At 40.2% G+C, this 27,845-nt stretch overlaps 1 protein-coding gene across 1 annotated transcript; it reads right to left on the bottom strand.

Annotated features, from left to right (window-relative positions):
- Positions 1 to 160: 160 nt before the first annotated feature.
- Positions 161 to 27,627, bottom strand: oprm1 (opioid receptor, mu 1). Its single transcript, XM_071480213.1, has 6 exons — positions 27,057 to 27,627; positions 6,255 to 6,604; positions 4,884 to 5,059; positions 4,013 to 4,191; positions 3,437 to 3,620; positions 161 to 2,984 (listed from the first exon to the last, which is right to left on the bottom strand). The coding sequence occupies exons 1-6, from the start codon at positions 27,323 to 27,325 to the stop codon at positions 2,979 to 2,981; spliced, it is 1,164 nt and encodes a 387-aa protein (XP_071336314.1). The 5' UTR covers positions 27,326 to 27,627; the 3' UTR covers positions 161 to 2,978.
- Positions 27,628 to 27,845: the final 218 nt, after the last annotated feature.

Here is a 27,845-nt window from a genome sequence, read left to right as displayed (position 1 = left end):
ATTGACTTTGGAATGACAATCCACATTTCCTCATAATTAATTATTACTGTTTGTTATTTGTACTCCTCATATCTAATTGCACAGGGAAAACCAGCTGCGTTGAGTCTCAGGTTGAGATTAGAGGACATACAAATATATTTGAAGAAAGGACAGTCCACGGTGCAGATGATACTTTATTCAGATGCAAGAAAAAGACATTCAGTGAGATTTAGAATTGCATTTTATTCCATAGACAGTGCACTGATGAACAGCAAAATTGTACCTATTTTGTTGCAGCTTGTCATTCATAACCTAGAAATTATTGTCTGTACATTACATGACAAGAAATTGTTATTTTTTATAATTAGTCATCAGTCAGGTAAACAAGCAAATGATAGAAAACTGAGTTAATGGCTGTGTGTGCACAGAAGTATATTCCATATGATATGTGACATATGTGTTACCAGCTTGAAAGTGTGATTTAACAGTACATATTCCTGCCAAATGTCACCTTTTGTGCTAGACAGTGTGTGCTGCAGGAAGTGACTTGGCTTACCATACCTTGTGGCTTACCATAGCTGTACCGGGTAGCTATGTAGCCTAAGGCTTCAAACTCTGGGAAGATAATGAAGCATTTTGTTTTAATTCCTGTTGATAATGACATGTCCCGGTAGTATGCCCTGCACTTTTGTATCTTGAAAGGCACACAAAATCAAACACTGGAAAACTCAAAGTACTTGATATACCAAAAGAAAAAACACGTGAACCTCCTGACGCTATACATGGTCACATATGTGCCACTTATTTTAATCCTTCTTTTCAATCTTGCCCTAAAATGTATTGGATAGTATGAAAGGTGACATTTGGCTCCTCAACTTTTCTTTGTTCACATGATGTCCTTTGTGACATGAAAATATACTTTATGTTTAGTCACAACAAACACTTTGTGTATGAAATACAGCACGTGACACACTGACGCCCCAGCCACAGTCAAATCCAGCTGCTATTGTTGTGATAAGTAATTTCTGAGCTGGTGAATAACAATCTACCTTATATTCTTTTGAAACAGACTAAAAGCAGTGATACGAAAGATGGACTGACTGCATGTACAGCATGGCATCGTTATACATCGTTTTTTTTTTTTGGTCAAAAAAAAAAAAAATTAACAGTCCATAAAGTTATACTCTGTATACATTTTCAAATCCACAATTTAAGGTTTTACACACATTGTTTTCTGATTAATATACACGTCTTCAGTTAACAAGGCAGATTCAATATGACAAAATCTATATTAAGGAGCACAATAACTTGCTGGTCCACCATCATCATCGGAAATCATTATCTGACAATTTCATGATGTCATGTTTATAAAAAAAGCAACACAATACTTACAGTATTTTACATGGGAGATCAATACAATCATCTTTACAGATCTTTAGAAAAAATACTGGTACACAGAATATCGAGTCGAGCTACTAAAAAGGCAACTGGCAAGTACAGCATACAGCACAACACGTAAGCACAAGTAATTCTAAAGATTACAACAGATGTACAATCTGTGAGTGTGACTCCATTTAAACCCATACCTGGTTGGCTGTCATGCTGCTGTTAATCATACACTGGTAGTATAATATTTTTCTACTATATGCCACAACAGCACGCTCTGTGCACTATGCAATCAGGCTGATGTGTCTTCTTTGCTGGTTTGAAGGATCCACAGTTCAGCACAAGGATCCAGAGTGAGAAGCGCAGCTGGTTTCTCTTCTGTACATTCACAAAATTGTCAAATTCAGCAGTGAGGACATACGGTGCTCTACTGTATGTCAGCTTAATGGTAGTAAGTCCAGCAACAGATTAGAAAATGTCTTTACAGAGACAAAATAGAAGAGAAGGGAAGGGAAGGGAAGGGTAAAGACTGAGGGGGCAGTAAATGACAACAAAGGGTTAGGTGAGTTGAGAGGAGAGAGCACAGTTGTACACTGTCAGTGGCCAAAGCCAGCATGGCGCTGTGCACATCAATCAGTGGAGAACAGTGTTAATAAGGTATAAGGTATGATGATATCAACCCCCGCTGAGCCCATACAGAAGCAGGATGAAAAGCACAGTTGGTGCTGTGAATGACTTTGACTAACACCTCCTGTCCACTAATGTCTTCATGTGGTGAGAGAGCCACTGAGCCTCTGAGCTTTGATTAACAACCCAAAATCAGTCACTTGACCCCCATAAATCCACCTCTCCTACACTTAACACTGTGCTCTCACATGTGTGAACAATTGAAAAAGAAAACAAGAGGAGGAAATTTGACAGACTGGCATGACAGCATGTGAAATCAGCAAACATAAGACAATTAATTGATCCGTTTTTCTTTCTTTTTTTATGATCGAGATAATTAGCGATAAGATCGGGGTCAGGACAGGAGACTTAGATCAATGAGGCAGCTCTGCAGACGGAACAGAACAACATGTCATATTAGTGGCTTTTGAAAGTGGCTTTTATACATCTGTCTATACATCAATCTGTGCTTACTGTACATTTTCTGTCCATATGGTCTACATTGTCATAATAATATCAATGAAAGCTAGATACAAATATTAAGTTTTAGTAGCTTTAATGCACAATTTAGTGCAACAGCTTCTTCAATTAGGAGGACATGGTATTGTAATAATTGTCTGCATCTGTTTCAGTATAAGTAAAAGCCTTGCACAGCCATGCAGTTAGTAACAGTTAGGACGGCCAGAAGGTGAATGGCCTGACCTGATGCAGCACTGTAGTTAAGCTTTCAACACGTCATCAAAATGGTCTGTGCTATTTGAGTTATGTCCTGGATTGTTTGTGTGTACATTTGGTTTGTGTGTACATTTGGTTTGTGTGTGTGTGTGTGTGTGTGTGTGTGTGTGTGGTCAGAGCCCTGTGGTGACCTGCGTGACCTCTGAGGTGAGATCGTCGTTGGCAACGCCGCCACAACAGCGAGAGTCCACCGACGACCCCTCCAAGGCTAGTCATACCTGCAGAGAGAGGAGTTACAAGAGGTGAAAGGTTATGGAATGTTGTATGTAGTGTATTTATATGTACCTTGACATGGTTGTCTGCCCACAGCCATATAAAACCAGTCAAATAAGTGGTAAATTTGGAAAATACAATCAGAGGTTAGACGAGACAATCGACACTACTCTTATGTCTGTATGGTAAATACAAAGCTACAGGCAGCAGCTGGTTAGCTTAGCTTAGCAGGACACTTGGAAACAGTCTTCGTTTAATCTGTAAAAGAACCTCAGTGTAAAAACAACAATTTGTCGTTTTATGGGGGGGTTGTGCGCCAGAGGCTAACTGGCTGCTGACTGTAGCTTCACATCTACTGAGACAGTGGTACCCATCTTCTCGTTTACCTCTCGAAATCTCTAAGTTTTTAAGTATTCCTTTAAGTATTCCTTTAAGTTTACAACCAGACACTGACTACCTGTTGATTGGACCTTTCTCCTGTGTTTCCACTGTTGTGCTCGCGCTGTGGGAGCTTGCGGCTAGTGGCTCCGGTTCGGGACGAGTTCTGCATCTCCAACACAGAGGGACTCGGGGTGCAGAACTCACGGAAACAACGCTTGAAGTTCTCATCCAGGTAGCCATAAAGAACTGGGTTCAGACTACTGCAGAGGGTGAAAACAAGCTCATGGTTAGAACACTAGAAAATCAGATTACGTGTAAACTCAGCAAAATCATTTTCACATTTATATTCAGTATGATGAGGGTTGTAAAAACTATAAGTCAACTTATAGGTCACTGTATAAAAATAATTGTCAAAAAGTTCATACCAATTGCTCTTATTTAACTAAGTTATTGCTTTAAGAAAAATGTAAACATCAGAAAATCAAGCAAATTCTGAATTTGGGAAACCAGAAAATGGTCAGCATTATTTATTGCTTAATTTATTCATTACTTATGGAATCATTTATCTGAATTATTATACTTGACTGTTTAGGACAAATAGTTTCAGTGCTACAGCGAATATGTTTGCCAAAGGCTATTGCCAGGGGTGTACCTGTTGGTGTAGCCCAGGGCGATGCAGAAGTGCCAGGTGATAGTCTGCAGCGTGGAGCTGGGGATTTTGATCAGAGCTGTGATGATGACAAAGATGTGAATGGGCGTCCAGCAGACGATGAAGACGGCAACCACCACCAGGACCATGCGGGTGATCCGACGCAGGTTCCTGTCCTTCTCCTGTGTGTGAAGGAAGTAAGTGTTTTAGTGGCTCGGGAAACACGATGAGTGTCGGAGGATGAAGTACAAAGAGAAAAGCAGGAGAGCACGAGGCTGATAGCAATGATTGAAGTAGGAGAGAGGTGAGTCAGAAATATGAGAAGGAAAGAAAAGCGTAGGTGGAGGAGGGAGGAAAAAGGCCAGATGAATTAGAGAATGTATTACAGAGGATGAGAGAAAGGTGGGTAGAAGGCGGTTAGAGGGGGGTGAGAGGAGAGGTGAAGAGGAGAAAACCAAGAGGCAGAGAGAGGAGAAGAAGGATGATGGAAGCAAAATGGAATTGAAAATCTACAACCACTTTCATTTTCCATTTGCATGTAACTGTGTACATGTCTGCATTAGAATGTGCACACGTGTCGCAGCCAGTGTTTGGTAATGTTTCTCAGATATTGAATGTAAAGTACTGCTGTTGGGTCATTTCACATTCTCCTGCAATTAATTAAAACTGAGCGACATCCTCAAGCTTAAGATTTTTTTCCTAATTGCTATCCCTGCAGAGACATGAGCGTGCTGTATTTGCTTAATCATGCTTGCATTGTAAAATTCCCATTTGTATCTAATTAGAAGCCTTCGGCATCAAATGTAGAAAATAACTCACTATATGTAGACATTTTGGCTTGTGTTTGTAAAAGAAAAATGAGATTTTTCTTAACCTGGGAGCCCGACAGCATGCGCACACTCTTGAGCCGCAGGATCATGAGCCCGTAGCAGACGGTGATGATGAGGACCGGCATGATGAAGGCGAAGATGAACACGCAGATCTTCAGCAGGGTGTCCCAGTACCAGGAGGGGTGGGGGAAAATCAGCTTGCAGTCAACAATACTGGAGGCTGTGCAGGGTAAAAAAAACGCACATATGCTGTACATTATCAGAGGTAAATAAAGACACAAACAAATGCACACAAGTAATTTCATTTTTAATAACTATTTTCTCTTAACTAGCTTTTGTATATCTGTGCAAAAAGCAACCAAATGCAGTCTTGTACAGTAATAGTATTTAGGGGGATGGGGTAATAATGTATATTTTCATTGGCAAGTAATCTGTCACCTCTTTCCTTGATTTTCTCATTAGTGTTTCGGTCCAAACTGATGAGTGTTCAGTGCAATAGTCACTCTCATTGCAAGCTCTCCAATCACTCCTGAGAGAAATATCTCCGCCCAATTTCTTCACCAGCTAGTTGCAAATGTTTTTCTGTCGGTCATTTGGTGCCTTTGGGCTTAAGATGCCGACCATGAATCGCAATATTCTCGGTTTCAGCTCTGCCCATTTGTTGTCTGTCGCTCCCCATCTCTCTCATTTCCTGTCATCTCTTTACTGTTCGAACCTCTAATAAAGGCGCAAAATGCCTCCCAAGGCTTCACTGTTATGCCACTGTGCACAAAAGGGTACTTATTATAAATGTAACTGGTGTGTTCGTGCAGCCTATGTTTACCCCATCTAGGACCCAGAGTTACAACTTCATGGTGTCACCAAAACATCTCATTACTCTTTCTCCTCCAAACAAAGCGTGATCACACTTCAGCAATATCAGTGGCAGTTTTCCCTCCATTACCACTACAATTAAACAGAGACACCCTGTTAGAGAAGCCTGCCTTTGAAGGTGCTTCCTATACTGTGCAGTTATGCAAGTTCAGGCATATACAGTAGCATTTAATAACTCTTTTTGTGCAGCTCCTTTTGTGGAACATGCTGGAGTACATAATGGCATTTTAAATCCAGAAAGCACTGAATGTGTTGAATGTGTTTTCTTCCATGTTTGTGTTTGTATTTTGTTCCCTTGCCACTGCTGAGCTCACCGTCTACAAAGGACCCCCACAGAATGATCGTAGTTCAGTTTTTTCAAATTGTGGTTTGCTTCAAGGATATTTTCTGGAAAGATAGATGTATCTATTTATTGTAGTTATCATAAAGGATATAAAGTGTGTTTGTTGCTTAATGCATGCAAAGCAAAGGGATTTGAGTATTTGGACAGTTGTACTCAGCAGCTATCAGGAATAATGGTACACATGTGTGTTCATGCTTACGTGTGACAGCAGTGGAGGCCATGAACATAACAGGCAACCCGATGGCCGAGGAGAGAATCCAGTTGCAGACATTGACAATCTTGGCATTGCGGGGTGTCCTGAAGTCCAGCGCTTTGACTGGGTGGCACACAGCGACGTAGCGGTCGATGCTCATGGTGGTGAGCGTGAAGATAGAGGTGAACATGTTGTAGTAGTCGATGGACATCACCATCTTGCACAGTATGTCCCCAAACGGCCAGGTCCCCATCAGGTAGTTGACGCTTTGGAACGGTAGCGTGCTGGTGACCAAGGCGTCGGCCAGGGCAAGATTAAAGATGTAGATGTTGGTGGCTGTCTTCATCTTAGTGTATCTGCACAGAGGGCAGGGATTTATTATGAGACAACAGAAGTCTGGGCACAGATTGGCTATAAAGAGAGGGGGAAAGAAGAGTGGATTCAGTTCATTCAATGACTTTGAAATGTTTCATTTAATCTTCAAATGAGAGTCTCTGATTAGTTCTCATTTACAGACATATGTGTGTCTCCTCTGATTCAAGTCATTAAGTTATATGAAGACACACACCACTTCCTGGAAAATGTATGCTTAAATGGAATGAGATCATCTTCCTTGCCTTCTTACCACATTTTCATATCGTTAACTGTAACTAAATTGTTCAGATAGACTCAAGGATTAGATATTCCTTTATGAGTTGAGAAAATTCTCCTACTTTTTATGCCGAATATGGAAATTAAAGGATATTTAAATATATCTATAATTAAAGTTACAGTTAGATTATGTATACATGTGTTAAGGTAATGGATACTGCAAGACAAAGTTATTTATTTCTATCCTTACTTGTATTATTATTATTATTATTATTCATTAGATAAAGACCTCCTCTCTGACTTAAATTGATCTGTATCTTCCTTTCTAAAAAAAGACAAAACAAAAAACTCCAAACTATGCCTGCTGCACTGCTCTGCAAATATCAATCAATAAATCTTCGTAATTACAAACACACATAGTGTGCAAAAGTATGCAGTAAATTAACGCTGCCTTTTGGTCTCTGAACCACAGGAACAGTACTTGTAGCAATCAGGAAATGATCCAGAAAGTATAGCAATACAGATGAATCCTTTACAGACAAACGTAAATATACAGAACTATAAAGACACAAGTGCCATTTGCAGAAGTTTAAACATATAGCTGTAAAAGTGCAATCGCAGCAGTAGGGGCTACATAAGCTGCACAGAGTATCTTTGGTGTGTAGTGAATAATTCAGATCCCCTGTGTCAGCTCGCGGCACATTTTGTAATAGCAAACCTCTTTTTTAATCAGTGCAAATGACTGAGTTTAAGGAGCTGCCCACAAGAGGAAACCTCGTCCTCCTAAAAGTTCTAACAGATATCCGGAAGGAATGATTTTCCTCAGGCTGTTTACAGAGCATATAGTGCAAATTTTGCCAGAACATTTACCTGCACAAATGTTTGATAAAATATAAACCATTTCACAATTTCTTTCAGTAGTTTGAGGTTTTGTTTTATTTCATTCTGTACAAGTAATTTCCCAACAGCTTGTTTACAATTCAGGCTTTGGCACAGCTTCTTAAACCCCAGACATGAAGGGACACAACCTGGCTTGCAACAGAAGACTAAAAAGACTCAGTTAATGGTGCATAAAGTCTCAGTTTCCACCATATTTTCTGAAAGAACAAAGAAATCCTCTCAGCACCTAAATTCATCATCTGAATGAAGAGTCATCACAGGATGTCAAGGTGGGTCCTTTATACAGTATACCACCAAAAATGTCCTCTCAATCAATATGGTGGAAAACTGAACAAAGAATAAGAGGTAGTTCAAAGAGTATGGAGGATAGTGGAGTGTTTATAGACCACAGAGGAAAAAGCTAGGATCCATTAGCATAGAGAGAAGAGGATACAACACAGACGATTGAAATGGATCGACTGTTTAGAGCTCTTGTCAGAAAAGAAATATACCGTGTTTAGAGTTTGCTGAGGGTGAAGCTGGATCACATCAAATAGATGTAAAGTGATTTGTCTTGGAAGTCACAACCCACAAAGACCAAAGATCCAAATGACATATTTAAGAAACAACAATCAGAATCCAGTTACTCTTATCATGAACACATATTTATGGTGGAGTTATCACGGGGTAAAATGTGAAAAATACTGTTGATATGTATTTATGGATGAAAGTGCAGTGAAAAGTTCAGCCTGCAGCTTGAGGCCACATCTTGATCTTTGACAGGTCAGAGTGAAGCCTCACTTTTTAATCAAGCTGCTTTTGAGTTTTATAGTGTGAAATGTGAGAGTGATTTTCTTTAATGACCAGTCCCCCAGTGAGGTCAATATGCCTATGAGCTGATATAGAGCTCCGCAGAGAGGCATTACACAGTAAAGCACTAATCAACCCAGATAATGAAGCTATAATGAAGCTACCCAGGAATTATAAGAATCTGCCTGTTAAAGCAACTTCAGTCTTTCTTTCACTTAATAATTCTGTACTTAAAAAATGGTCAGTTTTTCACTGACGCATTCACTATCTAAGATACAACCATCAGCTATTTAACTTAGCATATAGCATAAAGACTGGAAACAGAGAGAAACAGCTTGTTCAGAAGGTGACAAAACGTCTCTTCCTGTACCTCTAAAGCTCACAAATCAACATGTTATATCTCATTTTAACAATCTGCCCAAAAACCTAATTGTAAAAAAGCTTTACATTTAATGGACATAGGTTAGACTGCTATCCATCCTCTCATCTACCACTTCACCTACTTAGACATATCCCTGCTTTAATGTTATTTAATTAATCTGGACCCACAAAGTGACAATGACAAATTGCACCCACCGGTCTTCACTTTATTAAACCCAAACTGTCAGTCTACAGCCGAGGTAATTTTGTTCTAGCACTCTCCTCAATAATCCCAAATCCTCTTAACAACCAGAGAAGACAGTTAGTTCATTAAATTCTGATTAACTTTAACACTGACAGCTTAGTGTGTTTGTTATTTCAGGCTTTATTTGCACGGGGACACCTCGAGACACAGTAAAAGCCGTCGCCCTACACTGAGGACTGTGCTGGAACTGGAGGTAATTTCCAACATCCCCTTATTGACTTTGAGTCTGTCTGCAGATGATAACTCGTGGTTGCACATGATAGCTTGTATTTCTCCTGTGTGTTGTAAGTCTGAGACCCTCGTATGTAAGATACTGTATGGAGGTGAATGGCCTCCCCTCATCTAAATTAACTGAATGAGGTGTTTTATTGATTTTTCAGCTTTAATTTATTCTTCGCCCTTGAGGTTTTGTCACACGGATCATTCACTGTCACCATGTTCTGATTACATTATATTGATTAGATTTCTTTGTAGCCTACAGTAGAAGCAAATTCACATTTTAAGGGGAACTTTACACATGATCTCATGGAATCTTGTTGGAATAGTAATAGTAGTAATAGTACTAGTAATAGTAATAGTAAAAGTTATATTGTGTGCAAAAAATGCTTATGTTGCACAAAAACTAGTGTTTATGCATTTTACATTTTGAGGGAAATGTAATGTATGTATTTGTGTTTTTTAGAGCAAAGAAAGTGTTTCATTTTTTTTTTTTTTTTTTGTTTTTTTTTATGGCATGCAAGTTGTAGTGAAGTTGTAACACAACCTTCATAAAGAAGACCAGTGGGTTTTGACAACAAAAGCACTTTGGTTAAGGAAAGGTTTTGGTTGAATGCCACTTGAGTAAACACGTCTTAGCGTTTCAATTAAGTGTTGACTTTTCCAGTATTTATCCCAGACCCCGATCTCTCCCTCAGCTCCATCAAATGCTGTGGAAGCCAAAACATAACTATAAAAAGGCTGATGATACTGAACAAATTAAAGATATGTTGATGGTACTGAATACTGAAGATTTGTTCTGTTAAAAAAATATATTAAAAATGTAATTACAAAAAAATTTTTTTGCTGTTGCAAATTAGTCATATAATATTTTTTTAATGTAATTTCTGGGAGCTAGGGTTGCCTGCACACAAGATGATGTTTCCTTGAAAAGAGGCACCCACCAGCAGGTATTTTCATCAAATTTAAAACACTATTATGAGCATGGATGTCTTTTGTGTTACATTAATTGACAACATTGAGATACAAAATTGACATTTACTGAGGATATTAAAAACGCTAACACTTAACAAAGTGTAAAACATTTTTTTATGACAGCAACAATCATTTGAAAAGTGTCTTTCAAAAAGAGGATCTCTTGCAAATGGTTTCTCATTTGGGAATACATTTCTGATCAGAAAATTAAAGCTGTTTTCATTCCATGTTAGATAAGCACATTGCCGCATTTCAAGTCAGTAAACAGACACCAAATAAAACATTTACAGCAAATTGTCCTCAGCCTATTATTGAGAGGAAGAGGAAGTCTCAGTGAAGCCAAAGCAAGAGCAGACAAAAGTAATCACTTGCAAAGAGTGGATCGTCTTTATGCTGCTTCTGTGAATAAACAACGCTCGACAACAGAAAATGTTCCCTCTGCCTCTAAACTATCTGGACTTGTTTTTTTTCCGGACGACTGGAGCACAGAGACGGCAGATAAGTGTGTAGTAATGGACCTTAAAATCATCCAAAACAGTCCTTTCATTGAAATCATGTATAATTCATAGCCTTCCATCAGCCTATTAGACCTGCTTCCCAGGTGGTAAGCAGTTCTAATAGGCTTCTCATCTGTTTTTATTTCTTCCTAAATGAGTAAAAACAGCTTTGGTAATGATGGTGAATTATCCCTGAGACAATGCTGAAGAGACATTGATGATTTTACAAAGTCCTCATGTGCTTTAAGTCTAAAGAGAGAGAGACAGTGGCTGTCCTCTAGGATGCATGAACCAAACACCCAAATCTTTCCAAACCTATGCAGATGCAGAACTGTGTCAGTAGAGTTCATTTTCTCATTTGAATACATTTCCATAAAAACTAGGACGGAGGATTTGTTGTTTTAATATTCTATAATCATTCTATAATATACACAAATTCAAGAGGATTTAATATGGCCATTTTTGCAAAATTGTGATTATGATAAAACACTCTGGTTTTACCCCAGCTCTGAGTGAGGACTCAAATAACCTTCTAAATACGCTGTATGATAAATTGAGAAGAAAATTATCATAATCTCTAGCCTGGCTCCCTAATGAGCCCCATTTGTTGCTGAAACTGTACAAAATGTAGAAAACACAGAAGCAGCTTTTTAATTGGTCATTATTCTATTGAAGGAGAACTGGTTTCCTGTTTTTAGGCAGTTGTGGAGACTTTCCTCCCCTAAAAAAAACAACACTATAGGTCATCTGTGCAAGCAACTCATTACAACAAGGTGACCTCATGGAGCCGTACAGGAACAAAGGAGAGAGTTAGGTGATGTATATAGACTGACAGAGTCTGCGCTAAGGGGAGGTTGTGGTGGATGGTTGGGTTGACAAAACACAGGACTTTCACACTTGAGACCGCTGCTGGTTTTCTATTTGAAACTGATAGTCAACATTGTTCCTTTAAACCATGACATCATTGGATTTGTTGCCCTTGTAATCTTGATCAGAAGGAAATTTACTAAATACATTTACACAGAATTAAAGAAGTCGCCCTCATTCTTTATGATAATATAATTACATCCACCGTAATAAGTGTGATTATCTGTGGGATGAAGCATTTGTGCAATTTAGTGGTTTGATTCCCCCCTGGGCGGTGGGGGGCATCATACAAGCTAGAACCACCACTGATGATAAGACAAAAGTGGGTAAGAGACTTAGAGCTTAATTTAAGTATCAAGTAGCCTCTACTTAGCACAAGCAAGCCACACCCTCAGGAATCTTTACAGTTTCTTTTACAGGGTAAATGAAAACTTTGATCTGTTGGTGGTGCCAGAGCAAAGGTCAGGGAATGACCAAAGTGGTTCAGATTCATCCTCTGGGTACCACTGATATCTGCAACAAATGTCATGGCTATCTCTGCAATAGTTGTAAAATTATTTCAGTCTGAAAGACCAACACTGCTGTTTCTAAAGCCAAGCCGCTATGGCTAAAAAAACAAAAGAAAAGAATGAAAATGAAAATGTGAACAGCATGAACGTGTTGCACTCAGAAAATAAGACTTTCTCATACTTCACAGGGTTGACCCATAAACACTCTTCACATACACGCTCAGATACAAAAACTCTCTGCCATAAATGTAACAGGTGCTCTCTGTGTAATTGCCATGAACCAGCCTCGCCCCCAGCTGTCCAGTAACAAAGGATGAACATTGGCCCAATTATTTCTCGCTGCAAATTATGTCTGAGTCTTGTTTCCTTCTGGTTTGATTAAAGAAACACTGAGACAGTGACTGATGTGAACACACATGGGATTACCAGACAGAGGAGAAAATAAATTCTGCCCACACAGCATGTCCCCCATTAATGAAAACAGTACACGGCATGGAGCATTTCAAATGTGCCTGAATGTTAATTAGCTGATAACTGTCTGTTTTCACATGTGTTTGATTGTGCATCACCATGGCAACATCCGTGACCAGGCGGGCATGAATATAATAACATATGATAAAATGAACATAAAGTGATGGAACATCTTTGACAGTGAACATGTCTGAGTTTTAATGTTTATCTGTGGACGGTGAAACTTTACATTGTCTACAGGTTAGAAAGTACACATTGCATGTACAGTATGTGTTGTGAAGTTTTAAAGGTCTGGTTGAACATTTGTTTGATTGTTTGTTGTTTGTTTTTCTGTATTCATATATTTTTTCATTCCCTTTGGCCGTTGCTGTCTAATGGGTTCAACATCAGCCAGTGACTATCAGCTCCACTCTTGTTTAATTCACTGGCCACAGCCCATAACAAAGACTTTTAAATCTCAATAGCGAACAATAAACCTCAGTCATTTAAGAGCAATTTAGTCAGTGGCACTGCAATAAAATGTAAAAGCAAAGCGATTGAGAAAAAAAAAAAATTCTATTCATTTGTGAGTCTGTAAAAATAAAATAAAATTTGGATTTATTATACTTAACAGTTAATGCCCTGCTCATTGTTAGTTTTTGTTGCCTTTGATGTTACAGATTGATAATTTTGGAACACTAACAAACTGGACATTTAAAGCACCGTAAATGCCAGTGCGAGCTTTGTGTATGTACAATATATTTGGAACAAGCCTGTTGTGAATCAACAGTCTAGTCACCAAACTCAAACAAATGTGAAGATGACACCTACACACTTGTGGTCATCTGTTTGAAACAGAAGCAGATTGATTTTTTTTTTTTTTTTTTTTTTAAGCTAAACATAATTCATCACTAGCCAGTAAAGCTGGGCAGTGTATGTGTAGCCTCGTGTATGATTCATGGGCTGCTGCTGGGTGCAGATAAACCATTAGGTCCTGGTTGCAGAAACAGAGGCTGCTCATGTGAACAGACGAACAGACATCTGTATGCCTCTGGCTCCGACCAATAACACTGTCCATGCACACTGTGAAGAGCATGATGGATTAGTGTGCGCAGGGTGTGACTGTGTGCACGTCTGACTCCTGGGCATGTGTTTCTGTGGTGAGCAGTGAAAGGACACTGAGATTTGTCTGTGCAATTACTCCCTATATGTGGTATTTACGTTAAAATTTTCTGTCACTGTATATGGAAATGTACATCAAGATATTGATATGTATCCATATCATTGATATCAATGTACAATCTGTAAATACAGATTGAAAAAAGCAGACTGGAATATTTTGACTGATTCACCTGATTAAATCCCTGATAAATCTAGGTACTTCAACACACTGATGATCACATAAAATCCAATATTGCCAGAAAACAGTCCTGCTTATTGATTCACCCACAGTGACCTCATTCATCCAGAAATATTAAACGAACAGACACCACGCTATAAACAGTATGGCAAGATGTCAAGACGGTTGGCAAGTTTGTACTGTCTTTCTGTATATATTGTGTTATACACATACAGTTTCATGGCAATCCATCCCATAGTTGTTGATATATTTCATTTGTTGTGGTGGTGGATCAACAAAAAGACATTGCAATCTGTAGAGCGATGCTGCCGTCGTGGCTAAAAATGCCCCACAAATAAATACTCCATCCAGAGACTGATTAGCTGTTTATATTCCTTTCAAGCAACAGTTTACTGTGCTACCTAAAAAAAGAGCCATCCTTTAGTGAAAAGATGTTTTTCAAACATACCAAGCATATGAATGGACAATGGATGAGTCCATTACACAGCAGAGGTGAATCTAAGTCACCTTTGCTATCTGCTTTACCTTCAGTGAATCCAGGCTGAAAACAGCAGCTGCTGAGGCTCTCTCCTCTCACGAGGATAATTCAACTTTAATTTAATGTGATTCTAAAGGTACAAATTACTTAAAGGGTACATCTTTAAAGCTTAAGTAATTTATGCCTTATTTGATAGTCAAGGTAATAAAACCCACAATAAATTATGCAATGCAACTCTTGACTGTTAAACATATACTGAGCTTGATCTGTCCTCAGAGCCATAATGAATGTGAAGATGTTAAAATTCACCTAAGAGTGTTAAGGTCAGACATTAGGTTTATTATTTTCCTTGATGAATGATGACGGGATCCTGAGAGTAATATAGCTGTGATAAAACAATAAAAGGAAAAAACGGAACTGAAAAGAAGAGAAAAGCAAAATAATAACACGTATTTGTTTCATGTGTTAGCCTTTGGCCAGCACTGTAAATAAAATACTATAAATAAGAAAGCCTTTTGCCATAACAGAGAGTAAATAAATGACTTCTCTTTTCTGTCTACATGATTGTGGATTGACTGATTTATCAGCATTGATTGTGTTTGCAAACTATATTTCCTTTGTGGTACAAACTGATCTGAAGACAGCCCAAATTACCGTTTTTTTAAACTCTTGGAAATCATTTCAAGAAATGGAAGTCATTGCACAGGCAGGGAATGAGCTGCAGTAGCAACAGATCCCAATATACAGTAGCCTTAAACACTGGTAAACGGACCCACACTGTCAGTGGCTATGACAGACCATGATATGACATAGAGCACTTATTCAGACGCTTCGAGGTGTTTTAAATGCATTATGATGACACTTTGTGTTAGCCTTTTGTTGCTACAAATGGCTAACACATCAGCTTGAAATAGAAATATAATAATGTAATATTAAAAATGTATGTTTCAAATTAACATTAAATCAAATGATCCGCAGTTATGTGAAAGGGTTGCGAAGTACCCATATTTGCAGCTCAGCTTTGGATTAGATCCCAGTGGATGGATGGTTCAACAAAACATCTCACTGTGAGACGGCTTAATTTCCAACTGTCCGTCAACATTTTTTTTTTTTTTAAAGCATGGTCATGATTGTTTCTTAATCATTTGAACCCAAATTACATTGTCACAACCATAACTGATTATTTTGTTCTAACCCAGACTCCTGTCTTTCCCTAAACTTAATTAAGTCGTGTTTGTGCAGAAACCTAACCAAACCTTCACCACAGTGTTGTCGGGGATTCATTTTTCACTTGTATCACTTTTTGAGTAAGCTGTTGAGTAAGCAAATTAGTCCCTGATAATGGATTAAAAGACAACAGCAGCATGTGAAACAGACAACCTCATCCTGTTTCTGTTTACCACGTTCAGCTTTGGTGTTTGAGTGGATGTAACTAATGACTGAAAAAGAAACATGCTGAGGTAGGAGACCAAAACCTCCAAGCATCTCTCTTCAAAGGAGACAATTCGCTGAATGTTTAAAGGTTAGATTTATTTATTGCTTCAGTACTAATCCACCATGAAGCTTTCAGCAAATAAAGGTTTATTTTTCTTGTTCACTCGCTTTGTTCTCTAAATCGCCTCTCTTTCTCTCTCTCATGTTTGCTCATGCTTTCAGCTCATTCACACATCTCCCTCTTTATCTCGCCCTGTTTTTTGCTCTGTCCAGAAGCCAACACGACACATTCTTATCGTTAATAAACAACACGAAATGTCTAGCCCTCTTCTCAACATTGATACTAGTACTTTCAGATTACGTGAATTAAAGTGTACACAAGTTAAAGCAGCAGAAATGTCTGTGTTGAATCAGTCAGCAAGCTCCACCCTGACAACTCTTTAATGCTTAGAAAGTACTATCCCCACAGCAAGGACTGTTTGTACGCCTGGAAGTAAATTTTTTCCTGAGCGATGGAGGTTTCTGAGTTCCTTTAAAGGTTCTTGGTCCCCCTTAAATATTTCCCACTGTTATTACATTCAACAGGTGGACAGAAAGTGCACTCCAGAGAGATGCCAGTGTTGCTCTACTTGTACAATAAGCTGGCCGTTGTTTGCTAACATGTTAGCAAATGTATTTCTTTTGGAGTCTTTCCACCCAAAAATAGCTTATTGCAGCTTCATGTTGGGAAGACAGATGATCAAAAGAAAATCAAAACAATGTATCAAAACTTCCCCTGCAGCATGATTCACATACAACATATGCTAGAATTAGGCATCTGTTTTTTACTAAGCTATGCTACTAAACTTGATCTGACAATAGTGGCTCCTCAATGAAAAGAGAAATGAAGTAGAAAACAGCACATAGCAAGTATTTACAAAGAATTAGAAGTTCCTCAGGCACCATGTTGAGTGACTGGTAATGGGTTCACTATAAAGTCTGATGTTCAATTTTAGAGAAATTGAACTGAACCCAAATATTCATAGAGATATTTGGATTTTCAGTTATCAAACACATCAAACATCCACGTCTGAACCAGCCATTTTCATTGAATGCGTTCAACCTTTCATCATCACTGAAAATGTTGTCATAGAAACCTCCTTTTGAAAACTGGTTGCATTAATCTTGGATTGCGTTGTGTATGAGTTCCTCCTCTCTGCTACATCCTGTCTTTTCAGGTTTGGCTCATCCCCAGGTTAAACTTCCCTGTCTCCACTGCTTTACTTCACCCTTAACCATAACACAGAGAGCAGAGAGACAAACAGAAATCAAAATATATGTCAGACAAATGATAAAACTGACAGTCTCAGCTGATAAAGAGATCCGAAAAATGTTTGCCTAAGACCTTTATGCATTCATGTGTATGACATTGTGTATGTGAAAGTGTATGTGTGTGTGTGTGTGTGTGTGTGTGTGTGTCTCATGTGGATCTATGAGTCCTCACCGATACTGACTGAAGCTGCCTAGATTCAACTTGACAACTCACATTTTCTGCTGTGAATCACATGTACACTGAAATACACGTGTAAAACACACACACACACACACACACACACACACACACACACACACACACACACACACACACACACACACACAGATAACTCACACTTGGATAAATCTACAAGTTGTATAGTTACAAATCCAAAAGTCAGAGACAAACAGCTTGGCTGAGTGTGTTTCGAGGACGTCAGACAGTTGTCCATACCGACTGTTAGCGAGCTCACATCAGTGACTACTTCCCAATGTATTTAGCTAATCCAATCCAAGATGTTTGAGAGGGTTTTTCTTTTTCAAAACCATCATTAGACTGTCCCGGCCTATCAGCTGAAATCTTTCTTTTTCAGCCTTGGTACATATGCCTTTTGTCTCAATGTGTTACAATGCTTGACGGCCCCCAGTTTCAACACTTAATATATTATCAGTGTTTTAAATGCATTCCCAACAAAATCAGCACATTTCAATCTCAGCCACCTGTGATGTTTTTTGGTTTGGCCACATCAAAGACACTTGCCAATATGTAGGTGTGGGAAATCAGTGATGGATCGTGTTTTTTTCCCTGCACTTTTGGCTGTCACAGGTTGTTCAGGATGCCTTCTTTGAGGGAGGGGTGAGATCTGAGGGGGAGAATGAGTCTTAACACCATAATGAAAGTGAAAAAAAGGTGTTAGCAGTTATATATCCATATAGATTTCTGATTCTGATCTGAAACCAACAGGTCCTGACAAACTAGGGCTGTCACGTTACCACATCACATCCACAAAATCAGAGAAATACAAAGTATGCGTCCTGATGATAGTTCAGTTACAAAATCCCAGCTCGTCACAAAACCTTTCTCCTGACTGGCTGCTGACAGTGCTGTCAAATATCTTTTTTACACCAAAATCAGCAGGTATAAGTGGGTTTTTTAAATGCTGTTAAACGTGCTGACAAAATTGATTTTTGTTTGGACCAATGACAAACAGAACTGAAAGGAGTGATGTCATCACATGCATTCAACACAACACAAAGACGCAGCAGAGGAAGAGTGAGCTGCTGCCATACAAACTGGTGCTCCTGTAAAAGTGTTGAAGCCTCCGTGTGAGACGCTTTGATCAGTGGTTGTGTGTTTTTGAAATGTATTTCAGGGGTGCAATTCACTCTTTCATCCCAGAGTGCAGAGTAGCTGCGGTGTTTCTAGTTTAATAGCACCATTCTGGGTGGTGACAGGTGTGTTTACAGTGTTTGTGCTCTGAAAGATGTTACAGCAGAAAAAGGGGTGAAAATTAGCATGTTCACTCAGGTGTGTTGTGTCAAATGCTGCAGAGTCATTTGACCTGGATGTGAATGTCGAGTGTACCCTTTTCCATTGCCAAAAAAAGCCTGATGTTAGTGCGGTATTTTGACCAGTGGAAGAGGGGCCGAAGACTCAGTCTAAGACTGGATGGCAGCAGAGGAGGTTCAACCAGCATATGGTTCAAGAGTAGTTTATCGGATTTGGCTAACATTCATCACCAGAGCTAAGCACATCAAAGCAGTGAACAGAAATGAGTTGCACTGCCCTGTATTTCCATTACCCTAGTGCTTTTATAGTGGGTAATAGATACTGTAGGTAGGTCATTAAGGTAAATGTAAATAATTATGAGCTATTGACACTATGACAAACTGTCAGGTCTTAGGTCTGGTTCAAGCCATTTTATTGTGTGTAACTTCGGGTTTGTGTCAGATTTGGGTTAGTTTTTTTCTAAATATAATTATTTATTTATTTATTTTCTATTTTCACTTTTTCTCTCAAGGGCAAGAGACAGAGTGTAGCCAATGCCTTGCATTAGCATGGTGAGCTAACATCAAAAACAAAATCAATGAAGCATAAATATATTAGGTTCTCGGGTTAGGTCTTAAAAACACACATACCATCTGGGTTCTGTGCCTCTACTTTATACACAGATTTTCTTTATTTTTCCCAATTTTATCTGTCTGTTTAAACATTATCATATTTTTCTCACTTGGGGTAGTAATTGTACTTTTCAAGGTACGAATGGAGAGTGCACAAAGACTGACTTGCAAGAAAGCCATCATATTGCACCTGAACAGGTTAATACCAGAGTTAAAGCTTTTGTCCTCCAAAAGGTACAATTCTGCTTCTTTTTCACATCCGAACACATAAATTATTGCCTTACAATAGAAAAGACACACCAAGGTCCTCCTCTCTGCACCCTTTGCAGATCCACCACTATCTCACTGATGGAAACATTTAATAAAAACATCCATCAGCAGTGAGAGGTGACATATCGGAGCGCTCCTGATTGGCCTGACTGAAATTGATTCAAGGAGATCAATATCCATGGACAAACAAAGACAAACTCTTGGGTGGACAGAGCAGATGTGCAAATAATCCACAGTCACTGCTGAAGATACAACACATCCCTCTTCTACCACATGCACACAGGCTAATGAAAGAGGTCATAAAAACTGCCCGATAATTTCTACAAATCATCCATGGACACGACCAGAAACCTCAGACACACACAAACACATTTTTCCCTTGCTGCTTCTGTAGATCCTTCTTTAAAGTTTAATTAAAGAAAAAAACCATTCATAGTTGTTTGTGTTCCATAACATACCACCAATCTGTAATTGCCAAGGCAATCATTACAAATGCAACCTGCAGTGTGTGTTGTTGTTAAATGTTGCTTTGTTTTGTAGCACACATATTTTCCCTCAACCTTGAGCACAGCAGCAGTTTGATAGTTTGCCTACATTACGCAAGTAGCTAATTACCTCATGTCATGAGATGTTGATGTTTTACTTCTTATTTGTAGGGTTTTTAAAAAAAAACAAAAAATAAAGACCCATAAATGATCATTTAAGGACACCACAACGGTCCAAACGTGGCCTAGTTAAGAGATGCTTGAATTTAGTTTGCAAAACTCTTCAAAGAGCCTCTAATTGGGATTATCTAGATCACAATGAATATAAATCACACACACGCAGCATGTATTCAACAACCACTATATTGTGTTCTGGTCATGGGTTTGACAATGGTTGCCCACTTCATTGTGATTCATTCCTAAAATGGTTTTCCATCTCCGGAAATATGACAAAGAAGAAATAGGGAACCAATTTAGGCCAAACCCAGATCCTCAGTGTCACTGGCAATGGAAACAGGGACCTCGAGAGTTTATTATCTTGTTGCTTAGGAACACTGTTGTTAATATACTGAAGATCTGCAAAGGGTCTCTCTGTGTCCTTAGCCCCTGTTTTAAATACAACTGCTGTAAACAGTAGTGAAAAAGGTTTGGCAGCTCTCAAACTGCGTTTCAATTCTGATGATGTATTCAGTTGACCTCATTGGTTTATGTTGCTTACACATCCTTTGGAAGAGTTGCCTTGTGACAGCAAGACTTTCTGGAATCTTTAAATTGATCTTAAAAGCAAATATCTAACAGTACTTTGAAATGCCAGCCTTGATGAAGACAGACTTGTTTAACAGTACCTTTCATAGAGCATAAAGAGCAGAATGAGGGTTATTGGGTGAGTCACTTTGTAAGTGACAGATAGACAAAAGAGCCAAGAGTTCCCGTCAATCATCAAGCAGAGAAGGATACAAAATCTCTCTTTTGCCCCTTTCTCTTTAATTAATCATCATTCCTTCATTCCCTCTCCAGCTGTCAGTGACTATCGCCACATTCCTCCAAAAAATTACCTTTTCTATTTTCCCAAAGATCTCTTCAGTCTCCGCAGTCAAGGTCTGCCAAGTTCTGAGGGTTTTACAACCCTACGTAAGTGGCCATGAGTGAGCCTTCCCTCTATTTCATTGTGTTTTTTTCTTTCTGTCATTCTTTGTTTTGATGAGTTCAACAGAACACCTCCTGTTAAATCCTGACTGACAGCGCTCTAATTCTCCAGCAATGTCCAGTGGTGTTAAGAAGGTCATTACTCACAGACACAGGAAGGACACTCTCATTACTTCTCTGTACTATCTACTAATAATTGCCTCCCTCACAATAAATTAGACTGTGTACCACCCTGTTGTGCACGGGTACACAAATTCAGTAAGAGCAGCATACAGAATTCCCTTTTTTTCTCTGTTTCGCTGTCATACTCCATCATACTGATAGTGATCTTGATCATTGAAATTCAGGCAGCTTTGTGGTTAACGCACAAACAACACATCAAACAATTAATCTTAATTACCAGCTGATAGTTTTAATGTTGCCAAGGGCAAAGATTAGAGCCTGAATAATTTTTTCTTGACTCTTTTAAGGCCAGGTGAGGTTGTCAGTACTCCAAAGCAAACAAAGTAATTGCGGCATAAAATCCTCAGGCAAGTGACAGTTCTCAAGCTGTCCGCCTGCCATTGGTTAACAGCAATCAAGGCCATAGCACATAATAAATATGTGTTCAGCGCTGTGCAGCTGTTATGAAACTGAGGTCAGAGTGCAGACTTTCACATGTTTACAGGCTGTGAAGAGGTAAGAGATGGATGTGCCAAGTGCTGCACAACGTACAAACACCCACAGTGGAATGCAACAACGCTGAGTGGCAGATGTTACTCTGGGCTGGTAGGAGGTTCTGGGCTGCCGGAGGCACGAACGTCTGCTGTTGGTTCAGTCAGTTTACCTTCAAAGCTCTCGTGTGAGGACCTGAAACAATCCATGTTCTGGCTGCGAGATCCTACATTGTTTCAGCTAGCCTCCACATGGGAACAACCACATGAGCAGAAGTCACATCTATCATGCATGAGGATGTTCATGAATACACATAAAAGGTTTCTAGACTCTCGAGATAACCAGGACCTATCCACAACCATCAAAGGGAGGAATTGAAATAAAGTCATTGATCCTGAGGGCTGATTTGTATGCATTTTTTTCTAGGTTAAAATATATTACGTGTGTCCAGTGACTAATTTGTGTTAATGAGAGGGGAGCCATTCTCTTTCATCCCACACAACTCACCCATTTATAATTGTAATTGATAATTATTGTCTGTAAAATGCAGTGTCTCTAAAAAAAAAAAATTTTTTTCTTTAGGCCTTATTCATGCTCCCTTTATGTACAAAAATAGATACTTCAAACGCTGTAACCATCACTGCCCATATACTTCCATGTGACCTTTACATTGGCATGGGTGTTAGGCAACACATCCACTAGAGAGCAGCTCAGACTCAGAGTGATCTGTGAGGCCATAAAACAACATCACGACATAGACAGAGAATTGTTTTCACGAATAATTGCTTGACCTCTTCTCAAAAAGTTCTGCCATTTTTTAAAATTTCTTCATAGTGTCCTATGGTTGTGTCTCGCTTGAACTACTGGCTACACTGCTCCTGGTTCATCTGTTAACTTTCAGAAAACCAGCACAAATAAGGACGAACTTAAACCCACAAGGCTCCGTCTGTATCCATATACATCTGACACTGAAATTAAAGGAGAGTTTCGCATTTTTCAAGTCTATCATAAAACAATACCGAGATGCCCACATGTACATTGAAAGGGTTATTTTTTGCTTTAATATTTCCTCCTGTCTATACTGGCCTTAAACAAATCCCTTCCTAATTGTCTCCACTGTAAGAAAGAGGGGACAAAACCTGCAGTCCTTGTTCTCTGTAACAATTGTATAGTTCAGCTGTAGCTAATATGAGGCTTGTGTGGTCTAAGTTCGACAAATCAGGTGGTTTATAGGAAGCATTTCACTCATTTTGCTTGCCTGGTGTTTTCTGACTGAGGGAAGAAAGACGAAAAAGAAGGACACTCACTCGATTTGTTTAACGCCGTTGAAGCGTCACAGTAGCGTCAGTTGAACTTTATGAGTAATTTCATGCACGAAATGAGGCCGGTGGCTTTTATCCGCTATCACTTTCATTCAAATCGCTTTCGGAAGCAGCCATAATGGACAGGAGAAACGGTTGCAGCCACCAATAACCCTTTCAATTTACATATGCGTACATTGTTGTTTTAGACCTGAAGAATGTGAGCCTATCCCTTAAATTCACAATTACACTTATCTTTATGAGCAATAGAAATTATTTTCAAAAAGGTTTTCATGCTGTGAGCATTAACCTGGCTGCCAGGTGTCAGTTCATCAGTGCATCAAAAGACTGTAGGTTAGTGGTTTGAAGCTCAGCCCACTGTTTGTTATGTCAGGCAGCGGGAGCTATGAGAAACCCATGAGAGAGAACCATTAGTGAGGGTCTAGGCATTAGTCTTGTGACTCTCATCATAACATCATCTTTCATGTCATAGGGTTCACACTCTCACATAAACAGCAGTGACACAGATGTTTAGAAGCTACTTTGACATCAGACACCAGGGTCAGAGAGAATTTAAGAAGCAACAGAATGATACAAAGTCACATTTATTGTACCCTGACATGCAGAACAATGTTACAGCCATTTAGTGCATCCAGGTCAACTGGTGCAAAAGCATCCAAAGTTTTAGAAACGCTCGGCTGCTGAATGCGACCAACCAGCTACAACAGCTCTCCTTGCTGGATGAGGGATGGAGGCAGGGGTTCTGGGAGCTGGTGGAGTCATTTTTGCACTCATCACATCTCCCAGTGTTTCCATGGTAACAGCAAGCACTCTGCACTGGTGGCATACTCCTTGTGGAACCCAATGGTTTCTGTTCAACCGCAATTGATTTTTCCGATTGAGCGTGCAGGTCTCTGGTTGTGTTTGTTTGCTCATGAGAAGTTTGCGGATGTAAGTGTGGAGCAAACAGACGTGCGGCAAAGAGAGAGCAAACGGACGGAGAGATAAAGAGGAAGGGTTTATGGCCTTAAGGTTATCATTACTCAGACAGTGAGGGGGAAAACATCTTTCATCCACTACTGTCTCTATTTAATCTAGCAAAATTGCATTCAAGGCCATGACTGTAAAGAGGGGATGGAGAGTTCGAGACTACATTTCCATTTACAAGTAAATATCCACTGTGTGTCATTAGCTAAATGGCTGTTCGCTCTCAATCTGCCACCAGAGAGAGAAAAGAACAAGAGACAGGCAGCGATAGAGAGAAAGACGAAAAGGCTGATGAATGTTAATGACCGTGATGGATTGTGGTTCTTGGACGAATGAGATACTCCTTTACCTTCCTCCTAATTCCCTTAAAGTCAGATTAATTCAGCTCAAAAAGTTGCAGAAATCTGCAAAACTTTTCCCAGTCACAAAGACACTCCTGGTTGTCTGTCAGTATCAGGGCTGATGCCCATTTCATTACCATGGGGCCATCCTAAATCTGTTCTTATAATACACCCAAGGATGAGAGAGCTAAGGCTCAAGTAATGCCCTTCACCATCTTTTATCTTCTTTGTAGACAAACTACTTTAAAATACACGATCCAAGCCTCTCAGGCAGCTGCAGACACAGATCCCCTCATTAAAACAACGCTGGTTCCTAACTTATATCTCAAAAGGTAATGTAACTCTCATTTGGCCGGTGCTCTCCCTTCTTTTTCTGTTTAATTTTGTTGCTGCGGAATTGCCAGGGGCCAAATCTGTTGAAAATAATTTGGGGTAGAAAATATCTGGCAGGGATGCAGAAAACATCCTGTACAGATGTGTCCATTCTTTAGCAGAACAGAACTATATTGGGTAGCACTCAGTCTGAAGGGCATGATGTGCGCAATCTGGCAAATGAGCATTTGCTTGATACTTCATCTGCCCTGGAAACAGCGGAGAGGTGAGTGAACTATAGGTGAAACAATAATCAGAATCAGAATCATATATGACAGTGATAATAGATAGATACATCAAGAAGTGTCCTCCCCATTTTACTCTCTAATTTCTCAAATAAAGTGATGCTCCTGTCTGACAAGCTCAGTACAGCAAACCCTTCACTCAGCCACTCTTCACTGACTCCATCACACCAATGAAGTGGATAATCACAAGGTGGAAAAATGAAGATTGACCATCTTCACTTTTATCTCCATTTTTCTCACGTCTTCACCGTCTCATTACTCCCCATCAATCTTTCTCACCTCAACCCTCCACTCACGTCCAGCTCTTTTCTAAGTCTCACCTCTTCTGTCCTTATTTTCCTTCTCCACTCTCTCTCTCTCTCTCTCTCTCTCGCTCTCTCTCTCTCCCTATCTTCTCCACCAATCTAGAGCCTTTTATTACCTGAAAGAGCCTCATTTGGGAGAATGTAGCGTCAGCCAGGGAGCATTTAACCAACATAAATGTCAGGTTTTTATGTGTAATTAAAGGCCACAAATGAAATCATGCTGCCTCACAGTGGAATCCACCTCAGAGGGCTGATATCATAAGCATAATGGGTTATTTTCAGCTTAATTATGTTTTAAGTTAACACAAAAGTGGATTTATAGCCCAACAGATTCCATCATTGAGTGTCAGTTTTGTTAAGGTTGATAGTGATGATGGTGATGAAAATGAGAAATACCCAGCTTATATGAGACCTATTTGATACTGAGTTATTTTCCCCTGCAAGAGTCCTTAGTAAATTGGTCTTTAAAGTGTCTTTAGTATGTGAAATGAGTGCAACATCAGAAATGTCACCTTTACTGTAGAAGCAGCAAGTGGGCTTGAAATGTTTCATTTGTGCTCCACTCATGCTATTAATTCTTTCTTTTCGTGACGGGTGATTAAAGGGAATGAACGATCCTGCAGTGATGAGATCTTGAGAATGTGACATTTGTTTCACACAAAGTTTGAAATACTAACTAATGAGATGTCGACGTGTTAGCTGAAGGAACAGACTCGGCATGAAAGTGGCCTAGATGAGGGAGCAGTGGAAGGCACATATTGGAGCATCTAGTTTAAGTCTTTTATGATGTTCCCATGAGTTTAAGAGCCTGAAAAATGATCACTAGTCTACTTACCTTTTGTGTAAAACCAGTAATGCTGAAGATCAGTACGTTGGAAACCAGCTGTGTGCCAACTACTTGTTTAAGAGCATTTCCAAAGCTGTTTAAGGTCACTCATCTAATTTACATGAGACTTGAACAAGCACAGCCATATACAAGGGAACCGAGGAGGCTGAAGCCAATGTGCGTATGAAGGCGGCAGCATCTGACGGGCTTCATGCTGCGTCGTGTTTTTGTTGAGCAGACTCACATGAGAGTAAAAGGCATTTTGTCACATCAGTGCGATTTACCTGTTAAACTCTGGCATTGTGGAGGGAAGAGACAGAGAGAGAGAGCAGGGGGATGCTTTGGCCTTATTTCTCTGTTGATGAGGATATCGTCAGGGTAAAATAGGAAGCGGGTTTTCGTGCAGCAGCCTTTCTTTCCTCGCCGTCCGGTCGCTCAGCTGTTTTTTGTTTTGTTTTTTTTTTTTGCGCGCTGGAGCAACTTGCTGCGAGGTTGAAGGCATTTTTACGCACAAACGGCAGCTGAGCTGGCAGCGCTGTCAACACTGCATTCACATGGTCTCACTCGGCCTCGTAAACACACACACACACACACACACACTCAGGAACACACACCTGTATGTCCATCATGGTTAACACAGCAACAGGTTATGAGTCCCCCCGCTCACTCTCATGTTAAAAAAATGTTTTATAGAATTTAAAAGGCCGAATTACGCGCCGCACAGCTGGTAAAGCACCTCCACACACACCGGGCAGCACTTTGCTGTCTTACCTGACTATGATGTACATAACCAGCACGTTTCCAACCAGCCCCACCACGCACACCATGGAGTAGAGAGCGGTGATAACAATCGCGATGATAACCGGGTTGGTGTCGTCCTCCAGTCCGCGGTTCCCCCCGTCGCATCGCACAGTCTCCGCGAAGCTGGTGGTGTTGGTGCCGTCGGTGAAGTTCCGACAGAAGCCGCCGCCGCTGCTGTTGTAAAGAGCGGGGAGCTGGCTCCGGTAGTCCGGGTCCGAGCCGTTGGCTGCGCTCTCCATGGTCCCTGCTCGGTCTGTGCGCGGTGAGCAGCTGAGCGCGTCTCTCGCCTCCGCTCCGGTGCCTGTCGGCGGACGACTCGGTGGCTGTCGGCGGACTCGGCGCCTGTCGGCGGACTCGGTGGCTCAGACGTCCCGCCGGGTCCTTGTCCTCGTCGCTCTGCTCCGGGGGACGCGCGGAGTTTCGGGGCGCGGGATGCGGCCGCGTGTGTCGAAGAATGCGAGCGCGTGAGGTAAAGGAGGGCTCGCGCCAGCCTGCGTGAGACTCAGTTCACCGATGACCCCCCCCCCCCCCCCCCCCCCTCCTCCGCGCGCGCGGCACAGCCCAGCCTGCACGGGACAGAAGGGACGGAGTGAAAATGAATGACTTCGCTCCCTTCCTTCCTTCCTTCCTTCCTCCCTAGGTTCCTTATTTCTTCTCTCTTTTCCGTCCTCCCCCCTTTCCTACTTCCACCCCCCCTCCTTCTGTCATTTTTGTTCATTTCTTCACTTCCCTTCTTTCATCCCCTTTCCTCGCTTCTTC

Source organism: Trachinotus anak, unplaced genomic scaffold (genome assembly GCF_046630095.1).
Source record: "Trachinotus anak isolate AG129_WGS33_773 ecotype Australia unplaced genomic scaffold, CSIRO_AGI_Tana_v1 ptg000007l, whole genome shotgun sequence".
Taxonomy (NCBI): Eukaryota; Metazoa; Chordata; class Actinopteri; order Carangiformes; family Carangidae; genus Trachinotus; species Trachinotus anak.
The sequence above is the reverse complement of the archived record's forward strand: the minus strand, read 5'-3'. Positions and strand labels throughout refer to the sequence as shown.

What these genes read in the sequence shown, in the direction of transcription:
- oprm1 (XM_071480213.1), bottom strand. Translation starts at nt 27,325, where the DNA reads ATGGAGAGCGCAGCCAACGGCTCGGACCCGGACTACCGGAGCCAGCTC. An exon ending in GGCCTCCACTGCTGTCACAC is followed by an intron (nt 5,060 to 6,254) that starts GTAAGCATGAAC and finishes TACCCTGCACAG; the next exon opens with CCTCCAGTATTGTTGACTGC. An exon ending in GCATGCTGTCGGGCTCCCAG is followed by an intron (nt 4,192 to 4,883) that starts GTTAAGAAAAAT and finishes CTTCACACACAG; the next exon opens with GAGAAGGACAGGAACCTGCG.